Source organism: Camponotus vicinus, unplaced genomic scaffold (assembly GCF_025532165.1).
Source record: "Camponotus vicinus isolate PSW18456_S1 unplaced genomic scaffold, iyCamVici1.0 SCAF_1, whole genome shotgun sequence".
NCBI lineage: Eukaryota > Metazoa > Arthropoda > Insecta > Hymenoptera > Formicidae > Camponotus > Camponotus vicinus.
Genome location: NW_028141945.1, coordinates 18,504,407 through 18,528,729, shown reverse-complemented (window position 1 = coordinate 18,528,729; position 24,323 = coordinate 18,504,407). Strand labels below are relative to the sequence as shown.

The window sequence follows — 24,323 nt, the reverse complement described above, 5'->3', positions numbered from 1 at the left end:
TATTAGTTTAATCTCTCTAGTAAATAACAAATTTTTTAATATTATATTAAATTTTATATTGTATTAGTTTTATTGTTTTAATATTGTAATAGAGAGAGAGCTTTATAATATTATATGAAAGTCACAATTGCTTGAAAAACAAATAAATGTAAGTAAAAAAATATATTATTTAAAAAAATTGCTTAAAGAAATAATTTTATAGAAATTTTGTATAACATAATTTTTTTTTCCTATACTAGAAAGAAAAATTTTAAAGAACGAAACTTTTTTGCGCAATTTTAATATCAAATTCTTAAAATAATAATAATAATTATTATATTATTATTATTACAATAATAACAATAGGAAGACAATCCTTAAGAATATCTCATCTGCATCATGATAGCATCTTTTAGTATCTCAAATTCATAAAATTTGGAACATTAAAATTTTATTTTGGGTTATCAAATATTGCTTGAGACGTTAGCAATACCCGTTTCGATTCTATTTATAATCGTACATAAACAATTATAAACAGTTCCACGAAGAGCTAGGAAGGAGGCTCTTGCGAAATTGATCGTAAGTTTTAGTATCGACAGATGCTTTCATACAGTTTGCATGCCAAGCACATATTTATGCGAATTGAATTTCTCTCATTGAACTTCAATGCAGTCTTGTATCATTTGAATGTGGCGCATAGCGAGTAACAAATGTGTTTGGCATAATAAGTATGGAGGGAATTAAAGGTTTTGCTCTCGGGGCTGAAGTCCACTTGACTCTGAGAAAGATCGATCCTCGGGGAGCTGAATAAATAGACGGCAAGTGCAACATCACGCGGTCCTTTTAGTAAGTCATGCTTCTCATCGCGCGAACATATCAGAGTTTATTAATAGACATATACATTGGCACACACATATACGAATAATATATCGATCAAGATCTTCTTGTAAAAGCGAATCATCTACGATTTCACGAGGTGAAGAGTTCAGCGAAAGAGACGAATAAAAGACAACGAAATACAAGCGTGCACGTGGCGCTATTTTATTTTAAATTTAAGTTTGATTGGAGTTCTAATTTCAATGGCTAAATATACTGACATACAACTTGCTTATAGAAATCACTTCTTGTTTCACTGATCTTTAAGTAAGATAAACAACATTTTATTAATTCAACTTTGATCTCTCATCAACGCATGTAAATATCATACTTTTGAAACATTCAAAATAAAACTGTCACATAAAATAAATATATGGCAAAAAAGATATTTTATCTTTGATATAAAGAAACATAAAATTACATCGTGCAAGAAGTTAATTTTACAAAAAATTAAAAAAGAGATTTTGCTGTGATATTATAACAAATAATTAATTATAACTATAATATTGTGAGTTATATGTAAAATAAAACTATCTTATATAATATAAAATTATCATTAGATCTATCTAGTCTATCATAAAAAAATGCATACTATGTTTTAATTATACATATATTTATCAAAGACAACATTGATATAATTTTGATGCATCTGGTAAGTTTGTTATTATATTATTGTATCGGGAATTAATAAACAAATATCAGACAGCGATTAATGAAAACTAATATATGTGTGTATGTGAATAAATATTTATTGTTATATTTGGCAACAAAATATTTTCCAGTATATAAATATTGTATGTAACAAACAGTTATATTAAGTAAAATATTAATTTTAACTATGTTTTTAGAGAGAGTAAAATAGCTATTTATTACTGTTTCCTAAAAAAACAGGAAAACTCAACAATCTGTAATAATCGGTCGGCTTTAAGATTGCCAACGATGCATCAACGATTGAACGCATCCGAAAATATAATTTTTCCGCGATGGAAATGTTAGCGATGGAAAAATGATTTGCCATCTTGTCATCCAAGACATATTTTTATAGAAAAAAGATATTTTATTAATAATTAGAATAATACATTTCTGATAATGTTTAATATAAAAATATCTCAAATGGTTTTGCATTTGAGCAAAATATTATATCATAATATGCAATTTTATATTCTATGTTATTAGTCTGTATTCATATTTATTACATTTATTAAATTTATTCAACAGAAACTAAGTTATACTATCTGAAAATAAAAGTTTGTTTTATATTTATTCCACTGAAATTATTCTATTTAAATTCAATTTTATTTAATTTAAATTCTATATTGAGAGTAAAGATATGGCATTACATAAAAAGAATATAAATAACTTGACTAGGAATAAAATAATAATCTTGACACATATACATATATAGCAAAAAAGAATGTTATTATTACAATTTTTAAAGCGTGTTGCTCTTTTTTAAATCTGCATTAATAAATTTATTTCGATAGGAAGTTATTCGTACGTAAAAATTAAACTTACATTCTGATGCGCTCTGTCCGATCGCAAATGAGTACCTATTGGATCATTATTAATATTTCCATTTAAAGTACATTTTAATTTATTTTAAAAGATAAATCACATTTTTGCATATATTTTGATATAAATGTAATTTTTAACGCATACTAAAAGCTATTACATATCAAATATGTGTAAACCATATTTTATTTGATATGGAATATTTATATATTACAGAATAAATTAAGTATTAAATTAAATGAATTTTTATATTTTTATCAATATCAACTCTCTCTCTCTCTCTCTCTCTCTCTTTTGATTAGTGCAAATGCAAATGCAATATCCGTGTTCATATGTATATTGAGTCATGTGCATGTATATAATAATAAAATCCATAAAAGATATATAAATGGGCGAACAGAATATGTAATAAATAATCGAACTGTCCGACCATACTTTGATTGAAATTTTCCATTTAAATTGCTTCGCAAATTACGCACTTTGAAACTTTAGAACTTTGAAATTCGACGATGGAATAATTTCGAACGTGCTGCACTTTATGTTAACGCTTAGATCGAGACGGTCGAACGATCGTCTCTTAAGGATCTTGTTACTTGATAATAAACTTATATAATAGTGACAGGAAGGATGCTAAAGACGTGCAGAGACAGAAGCAAATTGAATTTCAACTTTCATCAATTTTAGATTAAGAGGCAATATTTATCGGAAAAACAGGTGTGAATAATCTTCCCGCTCGAGAATACATTTTCCTCGTGATAAATTATTTATATGCAGTAAGATTAAATTTTTCTCCAATTGCTCTTTTTATTTTCTAAAATATAAATGAAAAACTCTTTTTCTAAAATATAAACAAAAAACAATGCATCACTGATGATAACTAATTGTAATTATTGAAATGGTATCATGATAATTTTCATTAATTTGCAAACGACAGGAACCGAAGTAGCTTTAAAAAAAGAAGAGTGAGTATTCTGTTTTTATATATAAGATGAAATATGAAATAGCAAGATAATATCCGCGAGATAAAATAGCTAAGTTGTGCCATTTGCTAGATCTTATTGATAAATGTTGCTATTTTGTAGTTATTGTAAATATGAAAATTTTTCTCTTTGCTTTTCTTAATTTCCTAAAAATTATAAGGCGCGTTATACTATAAACCTACTTTGAGCCATTCACATTTATTCTCTATTCTTGAAAAATAATCATCAGTAGTAATTAAGATAAGTCTAAAAAATCGATGTACATACACAAAGAGTAAGCGACCCTTTTATTATATTAAAACAATTTTCCTTCTCTTTTTAGCAACTGTCTGAAAAAGATCTCTGACTATATTTTATATAGATATAATAAACTATATAATAAGTATAATAAATAGATATTTTATGTAAATATAAAAAAAAGATTTTTTTGGTTAATCATTTACAATATATTAAAGAAAATCTATAAATTAGCAAAAAAATCTTTATAAAATATTATTTATCTGAAAAAACGAAATTTCAGTCTGGTCCATTTTACTTCGTAAAGTGATTCATTTTATTTCGCAAGTGAAGTAAAACGAATCAAAATCAAGTTTCGTAGAAAGTTCAATAAAATTAAATTTTTATATATTTTCAAAAAATCGATATTCTAATCGTATAATCAATATTTTAAAGTGCTTTATCTATATCTTCATGTAAAAGAATCATTTTTTTAATTAATGCAGGAAATATGGCCATTTGACTTGAAAAATCCGTTTTGCTTTCCTCTACATATAATTATTAAAACATAATTGCTCAATTACACTTTATATAATTTTTTTATGTTTTGATTTTTGAATGTTTTAATTGGCACTGGGTGGGGGAGGTATAAGCTTCATATATTATTCCTTTTTTTCTGTGTTATAAATTTATATTTTTCAATAGTAAAGTATTAATTTTTTTTATTGTTGGTATAAACAATTGAAAAATAATGAACTCAACAATATAACACGTATAAAAGTAGCAATAATTAATATTTTCGTTAACGACAAAACTGATTTTATATTTTTCAATAAATTAGAAGTAAGAAAACAGAAAAAGATAAGTCATAAATTGCGGAAACATACAACTGCGTGATATTGCATCTCTCTCTATCTTTCTCCCTCCTCTCTCTCTCTCTTCCTCTATTTACACGATAATATCTATAACCAACCTGAATAAGCAAAATCAAAGCCCTTTAGTAATGCACTACGTATGCATCTAGCTAGTTGAATCTGTACTATTATACATGCCATGTGCTATGCACATAAACAGCGTATACGTGCATAGTACAAGGCAAACTTAAAGGAAAGCATTTTAGATCCTTTTATATATTGATTTCTTTTATGAAATTTGAAATTTATTTTATTTGAATACATTATACAAAAGCTTTTTCTGTAGTGAACTTGTAAATAGATTAATTTTTTATTTGTGATATTTATATTTTTGAACGAATTATTAAATATGACTATCTATTTTTTTAAAGATTAATTTTATTTATAATAAAATAAAACAAATTTTATTGAAAGTGTTCTTAAATAATCTTTCTAGATATCTAATAAAATACAAAAAACATATTGCTCACAGAACTTGTATTAAAATAGCGATATAATCTGATCTACGATTTTATAATACTTTTAATTACCCTTGACATTTTATTACCCGATTATTACAAATGCGATTATATTTGAAATAGAAATATATTGCATTATTTTAAAGATAGAAAAGATATAAATTAGATATATAATGGCAATACAAAATTTGTAAAAATCTTTTACATCACCAGCTTGTTTTATTAATCAATTTTTGTAAATAATACAATATAGTTTTTTTCTTATTTTCATATTATTACCATACAATATAATTTTCTTATTATTTTCATATTATTATCATTCTGATTTTGTCCATTTCATATCAAACGTTGATAAGTTAATAACTATAAAAATACTCTTACAGATAATGGTGATAGCAAGCGACGTTTTTAATATAAACATAAGCTCCGAAGCAAAGAAATACGATTTAGATTACGTATCGTATGACCAACGACCCGAAACTTACATCGTACCCGTAGTGTTTTCGTTAATTTTGGTCGTGGGTGTAGCGGGAAATGGTATCTTGGTTCTTATTTTATTATGCCATGCCAATATGAGAAATGTACCAAACACTTACGTATTATCTTTAGCTCTGGCCGATCTGTTGGTGAGCATTTTTCTATTAAGGGTTTTCCTTGCTTATCGATATTCTTTTTACCAAATAAATCTTTTAAAGCGAATTTATCTCTCTTTATCTAATAAAGAAAAGAATAAAATAACTTTTCCTTTAGAAAGATGTATGAATAAGAGAACCATCAAAATATTTCTTTTCATAAGATTAAATTTCTATAAAAAATATATTTGGGCGCTCTACAATTAGAGAGAAAATATATTAGAATGTGCTTTCTTGTATAAAAATGTATAATCTATAAATAATTTTTAATTATAACTGATTTAAGAGAAATCAAGATACAAAAAAAATTTATGACAATATTTCTCGGTTATATATTCTTATAATTTTTTTCTTCTCTTATGTCTAGATAATTTATCATATATATGTACATATCTTTTATATGATACTACCTAGCTACATGTGCTAAATCTAAATCAATCAATTCTTTGTTACAGGTGATTGTGACTTGCGTACCATTTACGTCTATTCTTTACACGATCGAATCGTGGCCATGGGGCTTAACTATCTGTAAACTATCTGAATGCGCTAAGGATATTTCAATCGGTGTGTCAGTATTTACTCTAGCAGCTTTGTCAGCCGAAAGGTAAACATCTTATTGTTCCATGAAGGTTAAATCAAGAAGTTAGACACAGTTAATGGAATAGCACTACGAATATCCGCAACTTGATTTAACTCATTTAAAATTCGGACGATTAAATGAAATTTTAATATAATATATTTCAGCGTAAAATATATAACTTTTAAAACTAACTAACTCTGGCCATGTAATTTATATTAATAAATGGAGAGAATATATATAATAATAGAGGATAACATAATCAGAGAGAGAGACTGATTTATATATAAAATAAAATTCATATAAAATTGTGTTTTAAATTAACAATCCTTAATTTTTGATGAAGTTACAATATATTTTATCGAAATAATTTTAGTTATATTCTCTCAATATTTTTTCCTAATTTTATAATTTTATATCGATCTTAATTCGACATTAATTAAATAAGAACGACAATGAGCAACAATCTGACATATAATGTACATGCCAAAGTTAATTAATTGTTTATATCTTGAGTAATTTATTCCCGAAATTTATTCCGAAAGTTTGTATCGTTTGTGAGATATAATGTACTCTCGCATCTTCTCACGATTTTCTCTCCGCAGATATTGCGCCATAGTGAATCCCATCCGTCGCCACGTAGCGGGTTTAAGCGCAAAACCATTAACCATTTTAACGGCATCCCTTATCTGGGTCCTAGCGGTTATCTTAGCTATACCTGCTGCGCTCTTCTCTCATGTCCCGGCCATACCATTGCAAGGAAACCACAGCATTTTAATCTGTAGCCCTTTTCCCGAGGAATTTGGTAAGATATAATATGCCCATCTTGAAAGTAATCACGAATGTCGCTAACTATAATTATAAATGCGTAAAATTTACATTTTAAATCATTCTTTTATGATAATTATTAGATTATATATGATGATAGTTATTTTATTTACCTCTGAAAAAAATTATCCCTGATATTTTAAATATTGTTGAAAAATTTTTTCCGCTATCATTTACTAATTTCAAATTGTTAGCTAATAATTTTTGTATTTTTGTATTTCTTATCATTTTGGACATTAAATAATAACCATTTGAAATCTCAGTTTATATCAAATTATTGTTAATAAGCGAGAAGACATATGTATGTCTCATCATATGACATAAGATAAGACATACGCAACCGTAGACACCGCGTTACGTATTATTTATGTATTACACAGGTGAAATCTATCAAAAAGGCATGGTAATGTTCAAATTTTTGGTGTATTACGCGATACCGCTATGCGTGATAGCCGGTTTTTATCTGGGCATGGCACGACATCTAACATTGTCCATCAGAAATATGCCATGTGAACTCCCCGATCATCGCTTTGAACAGATAAGGGCGCGCAGGAAGGTACATGAAAATATAATTTCTTACAACACACAAGCGTTAAGAATATGCTTTGCACGATTAAACAATATTTAAAATTTCATTTCTTATTAAAACATCATTATATTGATGATCTTGTTTTCTTTACTGCAATGACAGGTGGTTAGAATGGTGATGTGTTGCATAATCGTTTTCGTGATTTGTTTTCTACCATATCATGTGTTTATGCTGTGGTTTCACTTCTGCCCTACATCGCGGGATGATTATGATGATTTCTGGCACACCTTCAGGATAATCGGTTTCTGCCTCAGTTTCAGCAACAGCTGCGTTAATCCCATAGCACTATATTTAATTAGTCGAACATTTCGTCAAAGGTAAGCGCGCGTGTAATTCTCGTATGTTGTTTTGTGATCATCACTAGGAAAACTCATTAAAGTTATAACCGAATACTGTTAAATTTTAACTTATTCCATAATAATTAATAAATATATGATTTTCAGATTTTCTATATATGTGACAAGTTATAAAAATATTGAGAATAAATTGTATATGTCATGCTAAAGTTCTAACAAGCAAAATTCTTGCTGCTTACAATTCCAAAATAATCTCGTTAGCCAAGCTTATTTATACTAACAAAAAATATAGTAATCAACTTTTCGTCATTATATGACTTTAAAATCGTTGAAAGAGCATATGCAAATTCTCTGTGGATTTTTCTGCGGGAAAACCGCTGTATCGTTTGTACATTTTTTCTGCTGACAAATAGCTTTTCTCAAGCTGCTTGTAAAATATCGTTTTATATTTCAACGTATGAAAGTATTGTCAGATTTTTTTAATTGCCATAATTTGATAACATTAGTTGAACAAGATCTGTATTTCACAAACTGAACGTATCGAGAAAATCTATCATTTAGAAATGATGTGTTTAACATCCTTGTTATTTTCTGTTTGATGTAGATTTAATAAATATTTATGCTTCTGTCTACCGGGTGGCTCCGCCATCTGCGGTAGAAGTCGATTGGAAAGAAGCAGAATTCGCGGCAATGGTGGTTTTTCTCAAAGAAGTCGAGGTGATATGCGGAACACGTTTCATGAGACTAGTTTTGGTGCTATGTTTCCAAGACGTACTCTCTAAATTTCTTAGAGTGAAAATGCACTCGAAAAATTGAGTGACTGGTCAAGTCACTCTAGTTAGAGTGATTTTTCACTCATAGGAGTGAATTCTTCTCACTTTTTGTTGTAGAGTAAAAAATTCACTCTGCAAAATAGAGTAAATATGTATACTCTATTTTGTAGAGTGAATATTTTCACTCTATGTACACTGAGAAAAAAATTTTGTAAAAACATTGAAAATTTTGTTGAATTAACTAAATCCGGCGGTCACGGGCTGCCAACAACATATACAGGCCGAATAATAAGATTACATAATTGTTTGAAATAATGAAAAGTAGTTAATTGAACTAAATATTATTTTAGATCAACTGAAATAGATATAGTGAGAACTAGAAATCTGTTTGGGCGAAGTAAATGAGTTGTTCTTCTGTGTATATGTTTCAATGTTTTGAGCGAATATACTCTCTAAATTTCTTAGAGTGAAAATGCACTCGAAAAATTGAGTGACTGGTCAAGTCACTCTAGTTAGAGTGATTTTTCACTCATAGGAGTGAATTCTTCTCACTTTTTGTTGTAGAGTAAAAAATTCACTCTGCAAAATAGAGTAAATATGTATACTCTATTTTGTAGAGTGAATATTTTCATTCTATGTAGCATTTTCACTCTATATAGAGTGAAAATTTTCACTCATGAAGAGTGAGTAAAGCGCATGTGAAACGCGCATGAGTCCGCCATTAGCAACACTGTCGTATCGTTGTCTCGCGACGTTACCAACTCGTCGCACGTGTACTTGGTATACAAGACATATTAAAGTAACTTCTTAGGGATATATCTTTTTATTTTAACATATTTCGAAATGTAAACATATTTTTGTGTGTGTAACGTTAAATATATTTATATAGCTGTGACAAGAAAAAAGGAGGTTAATCGGCTTTTACACCGACAATGAGATAACATGCTGTGTGCGATGTTCAGCTTCGATTAATTCAAGTAAAAAGCAATGATTGCTTCTCATTTCAACTAATCGAAGCTTCACGTCATATACGTAACGTGTTATCTTATTATTAGTAAAAGACGGCTTAGAATCTCACTTCCTAAGAGTGAATCTGTTCACTTGTAATTGAGTGAAAAATAACTTGACGAAAGTGATGACTCCACTCTGATTGAGTGAATTATTCACTTCAAACCGAGTGACACATTCACTTTACGTTCAGAGTTAAACAGTTCACTTTTGTGAAAAGTGAATGTTCACTAATTACGAGTGGCAGTATTTTCACTATCACTTGGAGTGAATATTCACTCGTTTGGAGTTAGATTTCACTCTAAGAAATTTAGAGAGTACATATAATCCTTATGACAATATATCCATTAAAAACAGAATAATTTTTCGTCAAGTTAGCTAACTACTAAATTTTTATTTTAATGTCATTTCTCAAAAACTTGATCGATTTAATGTTCTCTGTATATAAATACATTATGATGGAATTAAAAAAAAATTAACCGTTTGCTGTTAATTACATGAAGCTCTGGAGCTCCTTGCAAAAGCTATAGATGCGGCTATAATATCGCTCTTTAATCGATAAGCCGTGATTCGTGGGACCTGTGTCGCGGCCTTATATTACTGTCTTAGATGAATGTCACTTTCGGGTTAGGCGTTTTCCTTTTCGCCATCTAGAGGCGAGGCGTGAAGCTCGTGGAAGTATATGAATATTTTCGTATTTAATTCAATTAATTTTGGTCTTGAAATGATACAACAATGTCGAGAAAATTCAATACAATAATTGATTCAATTAACTAAATGTATAAATTGTATTTAATTGTTTTATGATTTCTCTCAAATCATTATTTCGTTACATCAAGTTCAGACTATTAGTTGTAATATATCTTGTATCTAACTGAAGATTTAGTTCATCGTAACATGCGAACAAGATTAATAAAATGGAATATTTGATTGTTTCAAACCATCAAAATTGTTTCTCCAAATTTTTTAGTTTAACAATATGTGCAGTTACTCAGATTTTGATTCAGTTCATTCAACATATCTTTTTAGTTCCAGTAACACATAATGGTGTTCATGCAACTATACCCATTCAACTAATTGATTCAAGTGTCTCAATCACTTATTTTGTTAATTGAAACACATTTTTTGTTATTTAGACAATTTTAGCATTGAATTAACAAAATAGAAGTCAACTAAAGTTATTTATTTAATTCAACAATTCCTTTTTCTCAGTGTAGCATTTTCACTCTATATAGAATGGAAATTTTTACTCATGAAGAGTGAGTAAAGCGCATGTGAAGCGTGCATGAGTCCGCCATTAGCAACACTGTCGTATCGTTGTCTCGCGACGTTACCAACTCGTTGCACGTGTACTTGGTATACAAGACATATTAAAGTAACTTTTTAGGGATATATCTTTTTATTTTAACATATTTCGAAAGAGTGTAAACATATTTTTTTGTGTGTAACGTTAAATATATTTATATAGCTGTGACAAGGAAAAAGGAGGTTAATCGGCTTTTACACCGACAATGAGATAACATGCTGTGTGCGATGTTCAGCTTCGATTAATTCAAGTAAAAAACAATGATTGCTTCTCATTTCAATTAATCGAAGCTTCACGTCATATACGTAACGTGTTATCTTATTATTAGTGGAAGACGGCTTAGAATCTCACTTCCTAAGAGTGAATCTGTTCACTCGTAATTGAGTGAAAAATAACTTGACGAAAATGATGACTCCACTCTGATTGAGTGAATTATTCACTTCGAACCGAGTGACACATTCACTTTACGTTCAGAGTTAAGCAGTTCACTTTTGTGAAAAGTGAATGTTCACTAATTACGAGTGGCAGTATTTTCACTATCACTTGGAGTGAATATTCACTCGTTTGGAGTTAGATTTCACTCTAAGAAATTTAGAGAGTACGCAAGAATTTAACTCGACCGGGGGGGTATTCGAGATGGGCAGCATAAAAACGACTAGACCTACCCCCAACGATCGAAGGTTACTTTCGTATGTAATCTCCTAATATTTTAAGGGACACGGATGCTAATGCAAATTGCATTGTAAGTGTAGTTACTGTTAATAATAATGGACTAAAACAGGCATGGCTTCCTCAAAATGGTTGCCTATTACACTGCAGGCTTTATATGATAAAAAAGATATAATGATGGATCTTGAAGACTATTAATATTTCAACAATGGTTCTGAAAATCATGGTCGCCTGCTTGTATCTCTCTCATTAAAAAAAAAATCGATTTGGAATCATATGTAATTTTTCCTACATAGCTATGTATCTTTTCAAATAATTTCTTTTATATATGATATATTTATGAATTCAGAATGCAATCCTCTTTTCCGAAGAAAGACTCCTTTCAAAGTCAACTTTAAAATAGTTTACTTTATTTTTGAGGATTGATGATGTACTAAATAGTTGAAAGAATAATGACTTATATAGACTATAAGACTCATTAAATTCGCATTTCTTATTTTTGCAAAATTAATTGTTATTTATCCAAAGTTAAAGGAAAACTTGCTTTTTAAAAAAATTTTCTTTCTTTAATAATTGCGCAGAAATAAATATCATATATAAAAGAGTTTATTTTTTCTACTATTAAAATATAAAATATAAATCAGTACTTATCTAATGTCTATATGTGTGCAATGCATATTTCTTGCTCAATCTAGTCATTATTAATTAGCAATTCTTGTCTTTCATGTGTTTCTTGTGTATTTAAAAAAATTAAAAATTTGTCTATTCTAAAAAAAATGATAATAATTATCCTTTTGTATATTTATTAAAATTAAAAACAACGAAAGCTGATTTTGTTTATTATTGCATATGCATAAATAAGCGATTAGTCACAGATAAAGGCAAAACCAAGGGGTGTCTCACTGTCGCAATACATGTACATTTTTCTTGAAATTACTTACGAATTACTTCGAATTACTTTGCATTACTTCGAATTACTTTGCATTACTTCGAATTACTTCACATTACTTCGAATTACTTCGCATTACGTCGTATTATTTCGCATTTTACCGCGCTTACGACTGAAAGCAGCATCGATAGCATAGGAGTGGGGATGAGTGAGGGTCATTTTAGACGGTATACAGTGTCTGTACGCATGTGCGGCCGTTTAGAACCATCCCCACTCCCGTGCTGTCGATGTTGCTTGCGTCTACAATCTGGCAACTCTGCCGAGTGCAACTGAACACGACGGATGCGCATGAACGTGCCTCATCAGATTTCATCGTTTGTTTGATCGGGCAGTTCTAATATATTGTGACAATAGATATTATTTCACAGCTATTAAAGTGAGAAATAAAGTGAAAATCAAAATTCTGTTTATTGGAGATCTTCAGAAGTTTATTAAAGCTAGTATACTAAAAGGTAAGTTCTATAATATACGTCTATTCTTTCATATATCTATTCTATCATACCTAGTTTATATATTTCTATTAAGATTTTTAAAAGTTTTTAAATAATGATTAATATTTTTTTCTGAAATGTTAAGCATTAGTATAGATGTACATACAATTGTCGTTTATGTTCTAAATAAAACAGACTTGTTGCGTATCCTCGTATTTTACAACATCGTATTGTTACAAATAAGTAAATCCTTGTCATAAATTATTAAGTCAATTGATTAGAAGTCGTAAATGATAGCATTTGACTAATTCTAGTGGGTATATAATACTTATAATTCATTTCTGATTTTCGATTAATGACTCATTAGATATTTAACGCCTTAATAGACAAGAACTGACGCAATATGGTGTAACGCGGTTTACTTTACTTTACTTTTCGTATCACCACGATGTATTTATATCATTTTAATTTTCATATTATATTATCGTATTGCTTTTTAAAACTCTAATTATATCCTGACATGTATCATCTATTATATCTGTGTCTTCACCTTGACAACAAAATTGATCCGATTTCTAGTTGTATAATTGATACGCAACGTTATAACGCATCTTATCCATTGTTAAGAGATGTTGATACTGTCAAATATTATATGGATAATACGCAACAAGATTGTAACCATTTAACATATAATTTTATTATTTTTTAATTTAAAATGCCTTTACTTTATATAATAATAATAAGCTTTATAGTCTTAAAAACTGTGTTTTTAAAAATACTGCAAATAAAATTTTATAAGTAAGAATTATTTACATAATTACAGAGCAAAATAAAAAAGACATGTTTAATTATGTTTAATAGTACATGTGTAATTTAATAGTACATATATTCATATTCCGTAATTTTGTTTTATATTGATGGATAAATAGAAAGTTTATAAAAATCAAAATCTATTTTTACTTGTTAAATTTAAAAAGTAAAACTAATTAGAGTTAAGAAGTGATTAAAAATAAAATTTATTTTTCTTTTTAAAAATTTTATATTTATTTATTATAGGGGAGAACGTAATAATGCCACTACCAAATTTAGAAAAAATTGATAAACTTATAGAAAAGCTGAATTTGCAAGATATTATATTTCCCGATTATTTGAAGCAACTTCTCCTTTTTACTGGATATGATAATATTACATCAATAAGTAAAATAAATGAAGAAAGCATAAACAAAATGGAGATTTTTGCCAAAGAAAAGTTAACTTTATTATTAACTCCTGAAGAAAAAAAAGACTTCTTTGGTATATACACGACGAAAGAACAACATTTTGAAATTTTATTTGGGCATAAAGAATTATTAAATATAATAATTAAAAGTAGTAAAAAGTTTCTTGAGTCTACTATTCCTGAAAAAACTCAAAAAAAAAATTTAGAATGCTTATGTGACGTTAGTACACAACATCAGAGCACGTTTAATAAACGTAAATGCTTAAATAAAGATAAAATATAAAACGTAATAAAAATAATTTTGATGATACAATTAATACATCTAAAAACAAATCTTCTTATTTAACTGAAGATGATAAATCAAAAGCTGTTAATCATATTAAAAACATAGTTTCAAATTATATTATTAAATTCCTACAAAGCATCGATTATGATGAAGCTAAAAAATCACAAACTCTTTCTAACTTAGATAATATTGGCATAGAAATAAAAAATCAAACTGCTTATATAAATTGCACAGAGTGCAACTTTATTTCTAAAACATTTACACAAATTGAAAATGGTAAATACAAATGGGTTCTTTCAAATTTTAATAAACATTTTAAAACACATTTTAAAAATAAAAAGTCTCAAAATATGATAAAAAATTCTAACATTTTAAATTTTCTTCAAGTAAATCCAAAATCTAATGTAATAGAAAAAAATATTAATGAACAACCTGATGAATGTAATAATAATGTCGTCATAATTCCGTATGACAATGTATTCGACACTCAAGATAATACACATATAGAAGCTGAAAAATTATCAAGTGTCTCATTATGTTCTTCATCAAGTGTTGATGATTCGATTCAAACAGAAATTAATTTTATTGAAAATGTATCACAAAGTTCTAGTTTCATATGTACTCAACTTTATACGGATGATCAACTAACATCACATAATGCAAGTCTTTTCATGGATTTTTCCTCGGATTTGTCTAACAGTGGAATTACTAAGGAGGCAAATCAAAATGACAACAACAATTCTGATGAAATTATCCAGCTTCCACAAGAAATAACAAATTTCCCAAGCAGATTAGATCGAACAAAGACAAAAAGAAATCTTGTTTTAGATATAAATCAAACGAAAATCACAGACTTTGTTGAAATTTGTGAACGTATCAAGCAGCATGTAAATGAATGTGAAATAATTTCTCAAGAGTTTGTTTCCAATTTAAGACTTTTGGATGAGGAACCTTCAACCTTTACTTTAACCGAAACTTCATTAAGGAATAATCCATTAAGCTTTTTTGATATGCTGAAAAATGCTGCTGTACAAAATTCTAACACTAAATATCAATGTAATCGTTTTCCAGATGAATTAAAAAAACTATCTCTTTATATTTTTCTCACTGCAGGACGTCTTGCATACGAAACGTTAGTAACAAACATGAACAATTCTTTACCATCAATAGCAACACTTTATAGAACCTTTAAAGAATTTCCAAAAACAGTAGAAGGTGACTTAAAATGTTCCGAATTAAAAGCGTTCTTGCAATCAAGAAACTATCCAATGAAAATATTTATATCTGAAGATCAAACTGCGATAACTAAACGAATAAGATATGATCCAATATCTAATCAAATGGTCGGCTTTGTTTGTCATATTTCAAAAACATCAGGATTTCCAATACAAAATCAGTATCAAGTTAATTCGGTTAAAGATATTAAACACGCTTTTCAAAATGAAGCAATTGGTCAAAATGCATATGTTTTTATGGCTCAGCCATTAGTTAACAAGGCTCCTGCATTTTGTTTAGCCATTTTTGGTTCAAATAATAAATTTTCTGCAGAAGATGTTTTAACACGATGGAATTATATAAAAAATGAATTAAAAAATTTCGGAATATCCGTAATGGGTTTTTCGGCAGATGGGGATCCAAGATGCTTAAAGGCAATGAAATTGAAAACAAATCTTCCAAACACGTCGCAAGATATACCCTACGCACCATATTTCAAAGTAAGTCTATTAATATTAATATTCAATAAATTTTATTCTTATTCTTAATTATAAATTCTATTTTATTCTTAATTATAAAAAATTAATAATTTTTTTAGTTCCAAAAATACAGGTTAAAAGTCTAATATTTAGAAATTTTATCTCACACACATAAAAATAAAATGTTATATATATTATCTAATACTTATTAAGATTTATTATACAATAACGTACTTATATTTTTTTAGATATTATTTTCAACAGAAGATTCAATTATGGTTCAGGATACAATACATATTTCTACAAAAATTAAAACAAGATTATTAAAAAATAATATAATGCCAATGGGAGAATATTTTGTTTTGAAGCAACATTTAAAAGAATTAATAGAAAAATATCCGAAAACATCTCATTTTTTAACTTCTTATCATTTAGATGGTAAATAGTTAATGTTTTTCTTTTTCTTTTTTACCCTTTTCTTTCTTTAATTTTATTGTTTTGTTTTTAGAAAACGACAAAATGAATTTTGATGCTATTAATAAAATGTGTGATCCAAAAGTTTTAGAATTGTTAAATAACATTGATAATGCAAATGCAACTAAACAGCTTCTTTTAATAACGCGTTATATTTTGGATTCTTATATTGATAAATCCATAAGCATTGAATTAAGAGTTTATTATATTTGGTATGCAACTTTCTTTTTACGATTATGGAGAGCATGGCTTAAAAAACAAAATTCTTTTACTTTGTCAAAAAATTGGTTGACTTTAAATACATACACATGCATAGAGCTAAATGCTCATGCTATATTATTGATCTTAGAACTGTGTAGAAAAGATAATTGTCCAGAAGTATTTTTACCTTGGCTATTTAGTAGTCAACCATGCGAAAAATTTTTTCGCCAAACAAGAGCCATGTCCTCATCTTATTCCACGATTACAAATTTTGATATGTTAGACCTACTGAATAGGAATGCACGAATTCAATGTTTGAATAATATTTCAGCTGATTCAGGTTAGTTATATATATATGTGATAACATTACATATAACATTATATATTTTATATTTGTATATTTTACATCTAATATATTTTATAACTGAAAGATATATATATATATATATATATATATATATATATATATGTATATATATATATATATCTTATATATAAGTTATAAAACATATTAGGTATTTATTCACAAAATTAATGATATTTATCTTTAATTGTTTCAGGTGATCATTTCAGATTTCCTAGAGAAGATAATGTAAAAATGGGAAAAAATTCAGAAACGATTAAAATTCCTTGTCATGTTCCAAAAATTGAAGAAATTAAAGTCCAACTCGATAAAGCTAAATATCAAGCATTAATTGATGCATTAAAATTCAAAATTATTTTGGATGATCCAAACCACGTAATGGAAAATGTTGATTTGCCTTCAATAAAAACTTCTGAACAAGAAGATCCATGCGATACCGAAACCATCGACAACTGCGAAAAGTCTTTAGAAAATTGTAATGATAATAGTATGTATGAAACAGAATTACATCCAGAAGACTCGCGAGACATAGAAAATGACTTAAATACGTTGACAGGAATAACTGAATCAGAAATAAAAGATTATACTTTTGCGAAAGAAAGTAATAATAACATTAAAGATAAGTCATTTTTAAAAGTGCATATTAAAAATAAGTTATTGTTAATAAGAAAATCGACATTATGTTGGTTTTTTGCTACAAAATGCGGTCGACTGTCTACAGATAGATTGTTACGAGTTAAAGGGATGTCATCTAAAAACAAGGAATTAAATAAAAGGAGTACCAACCTAAGAACTGATAAACAAAAGAAAAAAACTCAAAATAATGACTCTGTATCTGAAAATGTGTCTTCTATAGTTGAATTCGAATGTGAACTTGAAGGCGAAAGTATTGATGAAAAAAATGACGAAGAAAATGTGGTTAATTCGACGAATATAGAAACAGAAAAATATTATGCTGTCTATTATGATAACACATTCTATATTGGACGAGTTATTGAAATATTTGAAAATTCTACAAAAATTAAATTTTTAAAATCCGAATTAGATATTTATAAATGGCCCAAAGAAACAGACATTCAAATAGTACAAAATGAATACTTGTTCTTTGGACCAGTTACTCTAATTGGAACCGAACCGTTTTATTTAAATAGACATGAAAAAATATTAATTGAAAAAAGGTACAAAAAATTAAAGAGAATATATAATAATTAACTCAAATATACACTATATGTAACTCAAATATATATAATAAAAATATATATAATAAATGTATACATGAATAATTAAAAAATATATGTATAATTAAATATTATAATTTATAAAATCATTAATGATTTTATAAATTATATTATGTTTTATTCCAATCTGTACAAATTTTATTTGTATTTTATGTGTTCATGTTCGTAAGTTTAAAATAGGAGATTTTTTTTTAATTAATAACACAGAACCACAAAATAAAATCGATGGAAGGTTCCATGGACCAGACCTAGTGCATAATATGTTTTTGGGGTCGCTGAAACCGAATCTGCAACCTATTTTTCTCTATCACGTCAGCATTTTTCCTAACCTCAAAAAATAGCTAAAAATGGTAAAATCCAACCTTATCAACCATGAAACCTCATTTAACCTTATAACTTTATACCCTTGTAACCCTTTAACTGTAAAAACGATAACTAATAACCCTAAATCTCATAACCTAAAAGTCCATAACCTCAAAACCCTAATTCTCAAACCCCAATAACCCAATAAACGCATGAAACAGCAGATATATGAGATTCCAACCTAAATCTTGGATAATATTAACCTTAAAACCCCACAACCCTATAACCCCTTAAAACCTCATAACCCTATAACCTCACAATGCAGCATCAAAAGGACTTACAGATAAAACTTTAATCTTCGATCTAAAAGATAAAAAAAACTACATCTTCTTTACAATCTTGAAACTCTCAAATACAACTACAAATCAATGCTCTGGACGAAATTCTCGTTAAAAGTAACACAAGTGACCTTATCGGGTATTCTTATCGGGTTCTTTTGATGCTGCATTGTGAGGTTATAGAGTTATGAGGTTTTAAGGTTATAGATATAAAGTTGATGGACTTATAAAGATGTTAGTTTATGGAGTTTGAATTCTGTAACATTCAGAATCAAAATCTTACGTATAAATTTTTCCGAAGTTGCGTTTCAGGCTCGTAGGGTTATGGGGTTATAGGGTTGTGGGGTTTTAAGGTTAATATTATCCAAGATTTAGGTTGGAATCTCACATGTCTGCTGTTTCATGCGTTTATTGGGTTATTGGGGTTTGAGAATTAGGGTTTTGAGGTTATGGACTTTTAGGTTATGAGATTTAGGGTTATTAGTTATCGTTTTTACAGTTAAAGGGTTACAAGGGTATAAAGTTATAAGGTTAAATGAGGTTTCATGGTTGATAAGGTTGGATTTTACCATTTTTAGCTATTTTTTGAAGTTAGGAAAAATGCTGACGTGATAGAGAAAAATAGGTTGCAGATTCGGTTTCAGCGACCCCAAAAACATATTATGCACTAGGTCTGGTCCATGGAACCTTCCATCGATTTTATTTTGTGGTCCAGTGTAATTGGAACAAAGTTTAAAATAAGATATTTTTTTAAATTTATAATATGTATATTTTGCAAAATAAAAAATTATAAATAAATATATTCGCATTACATGGAATTACTTTATATTTCACAGGATTGTTTCGTATTACGTTGCATTACTTAGAGTACATGGCGCATTACAAGGAATTACTTGAAATTACCCGATAATTCGCAATACATGTACAAATTTTTGGTCAGTGAGACACCCCTTGGGCAAAACAGTAAAAAGTACAACGAGATATGATATCTATTTTCTTGGTTATTTTTTTGCAATTAAAATGACTGATTTTTATCGAATTAAATTTAATCTTATTCTGTATAAAAAAGTATAAGATAAAAAAACAAAAACAAACAAAAAATCTAAAATAAAAAATAAATTAAATAAATTAAAAGGAAAATTATATAAAAAAATAAAGACAGAACGAAAAAGTAAATAAAAAGGAATAAAATAAAAACAAAAACAAAAAAGTAAATAATAAAAAACAAGACTTTAACAAATATTTAATAATAAAAAATGTAAGATTAAAAAAGTTTGAAATAACATTTATATCTATTTGTAAGTACTAATAATTAATAATTAACTTCAAATTAATATTAAATATTACATTTAAAAAATTATACATGAGGGAAGTAATAATTATTATTATTTCAATTTATTCATATTTGAATTTACTCTTTCCACATATAATTTATTATTATTAGTTCCACATTTTACAAGAGCAGTCGGGAGACGCCGCGCTAGATTTAAAACATACGCACATATATGCATACACTCATGTACACATACGGAACACACTTACAAGAGGAGTATCGCAGGTAGTGCGATCACCAATTTTGACAAACTTTAAATACGTTTTAGAGCTTTAACGCGGCGTCTTCCGACTGCTCTTGTAAAATGTGGAACTAATAATAATAAATTATATGTGGAAAGAGTAAATTCAAATATGAATAAATTGAAATAATAATAATTATTACTTCCCTATTGTATAACTTTTTAAATGTAATATTTAATATTAATTTGAAGTTAATTATTAATTATTAGTACTTACAAATAGATATAAATGTTATTTCAAACTTTTTTAATCTTACATTTTTTATTATTAAATATTTGTTAAAGTTGTTCGAAAATCATAAAAATCATCTGGAATTCAATTCCGCAAATATTTCAAATTATATTCTATAACTCGAGGATTCAAATTTAACGGGCGTCAAGAATCTTCTCGAGCTTTCGATCCTTCACAAAAACGCGACCGTTCCCGTTATCTCGCATTTTTTCTTCGACCGAGAAACGCTGATTATAAACAGTGACAACAACAACATCAACCGTCGACAAAATATGAGAGGCGTATGGGCATGCGCGCCCATACGTCACGATCAGCTGATTGCCAATCAGCTGACAGAAAAAGGTTGCGCGCATGACAATTAAAGCATTGTCTACCTTAGACCTCATCGGCGGCCAATTACGCGCGGCGCCATGAGGTCACCGCTAAAGCACAAAAATTATTGGGCCACGTCGCTACGGGCCCAAAATTCCGCTCGCCTTATAACGGGCACCGCACGCGAGCAGGTCGAAGTCTCGCACTTTTCGTCAAACCGCTTTGTTAAACCGCTTAGTTAAATCGCATAGTAAACCGCTTATAACGACCGCTTACTCTCTTGGACTTTCCGCAATCTCTTAGATAAAACCGCTGATTAACCGCATTATACGACCGCTTACGAATTCGGAAAACGCTTTTATATCGCTGCAACGCTCGCGATTCCGCTCGCGAAGACCGCTGTTCCGCGAATCACTCCATCGCTGCACTAAACACTTGTCTTTTAAGTTTGACTTTAATAAATGTCACTTTTCGTTTTGTCAAACGTGGCGCACTTTTTTTACTGAAAGACCTTCCGCTCTTACTGTCCACTGTCGGATTCGCTTGCGAACAGTTAAAGTCTTGTTTTTTATTATTTACTTTTTTGTTTTTGTTTTTATTTTATTCCTTTTTATTTACTTTTTCGTTCTGTCTTTATTTTTTTATATAATTTTTCTTTTAATTTATTTAATTTATTTTTTATTTTAGATTTTTTGTTTGTTTTTGTTTTTTTTATCTTATACTTTTTGTTGGCAGCAGTCGGGAGTACTTTTTTTTCTAAAAAACTTTTTTTATTTCATTCTTTTAAAAGCTGTAGTTTATTTACTTCTTTACTTGTTTTTATTTTATTATTTTTTATAATTAATTTTTTTTATTATTTTAAATTATTTGTTTTTTATTTTATACTTTTTTTATTTATTATTTTATTTATCATTATTATTATTTTTGTTTTTTCTATTTTATACTTTTTTTTTATTTATTATTTATATATATTATTATTACTTTTTTATTATTTCACAATTATATTTTTTACATTTTGTTTTTGTTATTAAATAATATGCATGTAATAATTTGTATCTAATAATGTAACATAATGCGAGACAGAATCTTCTACATAGTCACATAATTATAATTATATAGTATTTCTACAATCATAGAAGTTTATATATTTGTTGCATAGCCAAGAATGATTGTAGAAATATCATACCATCATAATCATATCATCATTTATGGCTTCGCAAAAGGTTTCTCTCACATTATGTTATATTATTGTTGTATTATTTATTATTATGACTACGCTACAAATATATAAACTTTTACATAAATAATATAACATAATGCAAGAGTAAATAATCTTCTGCGTAGCCATATAATTATGATTGTATGATATTTTTACAATCATTCTTGGCTACGCAACAAATATATAAACTTCTATGATTGCAAAAATACTATATAATCATAATTATGTGGCTACGCAGAAGATTTTTTCTCACATTATGTTATATTATTGTTGTATTATTTATTAATAATAATTATGTTTATTTGCAGCATAGTCATAATAATAAATAATACAACAATTACATAACGTGAGAAAGAATCTTTTGCATAGCCACATAATTATGATTATATAGTATTTCTGCAATCATAGAAGTTTATATATTTGTTGTGTAGCCAAGAATCATTGTAGAAATATATAATCATAATTATATGGCTACGCAGAAGATTATTTACTCTTGCATTATGTTATATTATTTATGTAAAAGTTTATATATTTGTAGCGTAGTCATAATAATAAATAATACAACAATAATATAACATAATGTGAGAGAGAATCTTCTGCGTAGCCACATAATTATGATTATGATTATATAGTATTTCTGCAATCATAGAAGTTTATATATTTGCTGCGTAGCCAAGAATGATTGTAGAAATATCATATAATCATAATTATATGGCTATGCAGAAGATTATTTTCTCTCATTATGTTATATTATATTATTATTATGACTTTGTGTTATATTATATTATTATTATGATTTTGCTGTAAATATAATTATTATTAATAATAGAAAGAGAGAAAAGCTTACCTGTTTAGGAACACTTGCTTCAGATATATCCATATTATCCATGCTGATTTTTTAATAACTTTACAATTTTTCACAATTTATTATCATTAATCAACAATAATAATTTGACATGTAGGGTTATGTCAATTATTATTGCCGCCACTACTTCGAGATGTCTCCAACTATATTTTTCCCTATACGGATGCTTAGAACGAATCTTATTGGTGAATCATTTTTGCTTCTTAGTTTCGCTCGCAGCCAATGAGAGAACGTATCGGCGAAATAATATTGTTTTTCCGCTTTTTATTAATAGAATAAAGAATAATAATTATATGTTTTAAACCATCCCTTGTTAATAAAAAACTGATGTGCAACAGATGACACCGAACTATGTTATTGTTATCGAGAAAAGCTGTGAGTACCGATCCGAGCTCGGTGAAACGCATACTCCCTCCGTCTTTTGCCAACCGTAGGTTGGCAGCAGTCGGGAGTAAAAAGTATAAGCGAAGAAACGTAAAATATGAAATAAAACAGAACTCATTTCAAATCTTGATGCCTTAATTACTGTAAATAATTTTAATATTATATTGTGTTTTTAATTGTACATAAATGTAAATTATATTTATCTCTTTCTAAATATTGAATAAAAATGAATTCTCCATCTATCGCGTGAAAATGTGTAGTATAATATATTAATAAAGAAAAAGCGTCGAGTTCATCTAAAAACCGTCTCACAAAAAATAGCTATCACAAAAAGTAGCTACCTTTATGTAAAAAATTAACTCTGAAAAATTTTCACAAAAAAAATAGTTATTTTTATAAAAAATACTGATATTAATTATAAAAAATTGCGTCAAGTTGGGGTGCAATTTCACTTTAAGTTTGTTAGTGTTATAAATTTTTATACATATGTGCTTTTATATAATCCGCTGCTGACAAATAGGTAGAAGTTCCGTTTAAAATCTATTACATTTTTGCCATAAAGAAGAATATTTTTGTTAGAGTTGAATCAATTTTTTAAAATAAAAGATTACGTCAAATGATTTTTAA

General features: G+C 27.9%; 1 protein-coding gene across 1 annotated transcript in view; it reads left to right on the top strand.

Annotated features, from left to right (window-relative positions):
* Nucleotides 1–24,323, top strand: part of LOC145959281 (neuropeptide CCHamide-2 receptor-like) — a 31,587-nt gene that overhangs the window by 6,142 nt on the left and 1,122 nt on the right. The window contains exons 4-8 of the mRNA XM_083077962.1: nucleotides 5,319–5,561; nucleotides 6,023–6,171; nucleotides 6,750–6,949; nucleotides 7,353–7,528; nucleotides 7,664–7,878. Coding sequence (XP_082934088.1) covers nucleotides 5,322–5,561; nucleotides 6,023–6,171; nucleotides 6,750–6,949; nucleotides 7,353–7,528; nucleotides 7,664–7,878 — 980 coding nt within the window. The 5' untranslated portion in view covers nucleotides 5,319–5,321. The remainder of the gene's footprint in view (nucleotides 1–5,318; nucleotides 5,562–6,022; nucleotides 6,172–6,749; nucleotides 6,950–7,352; nucleotides 7,529–7,663; nucleotides 7,879–24,323) is intronic.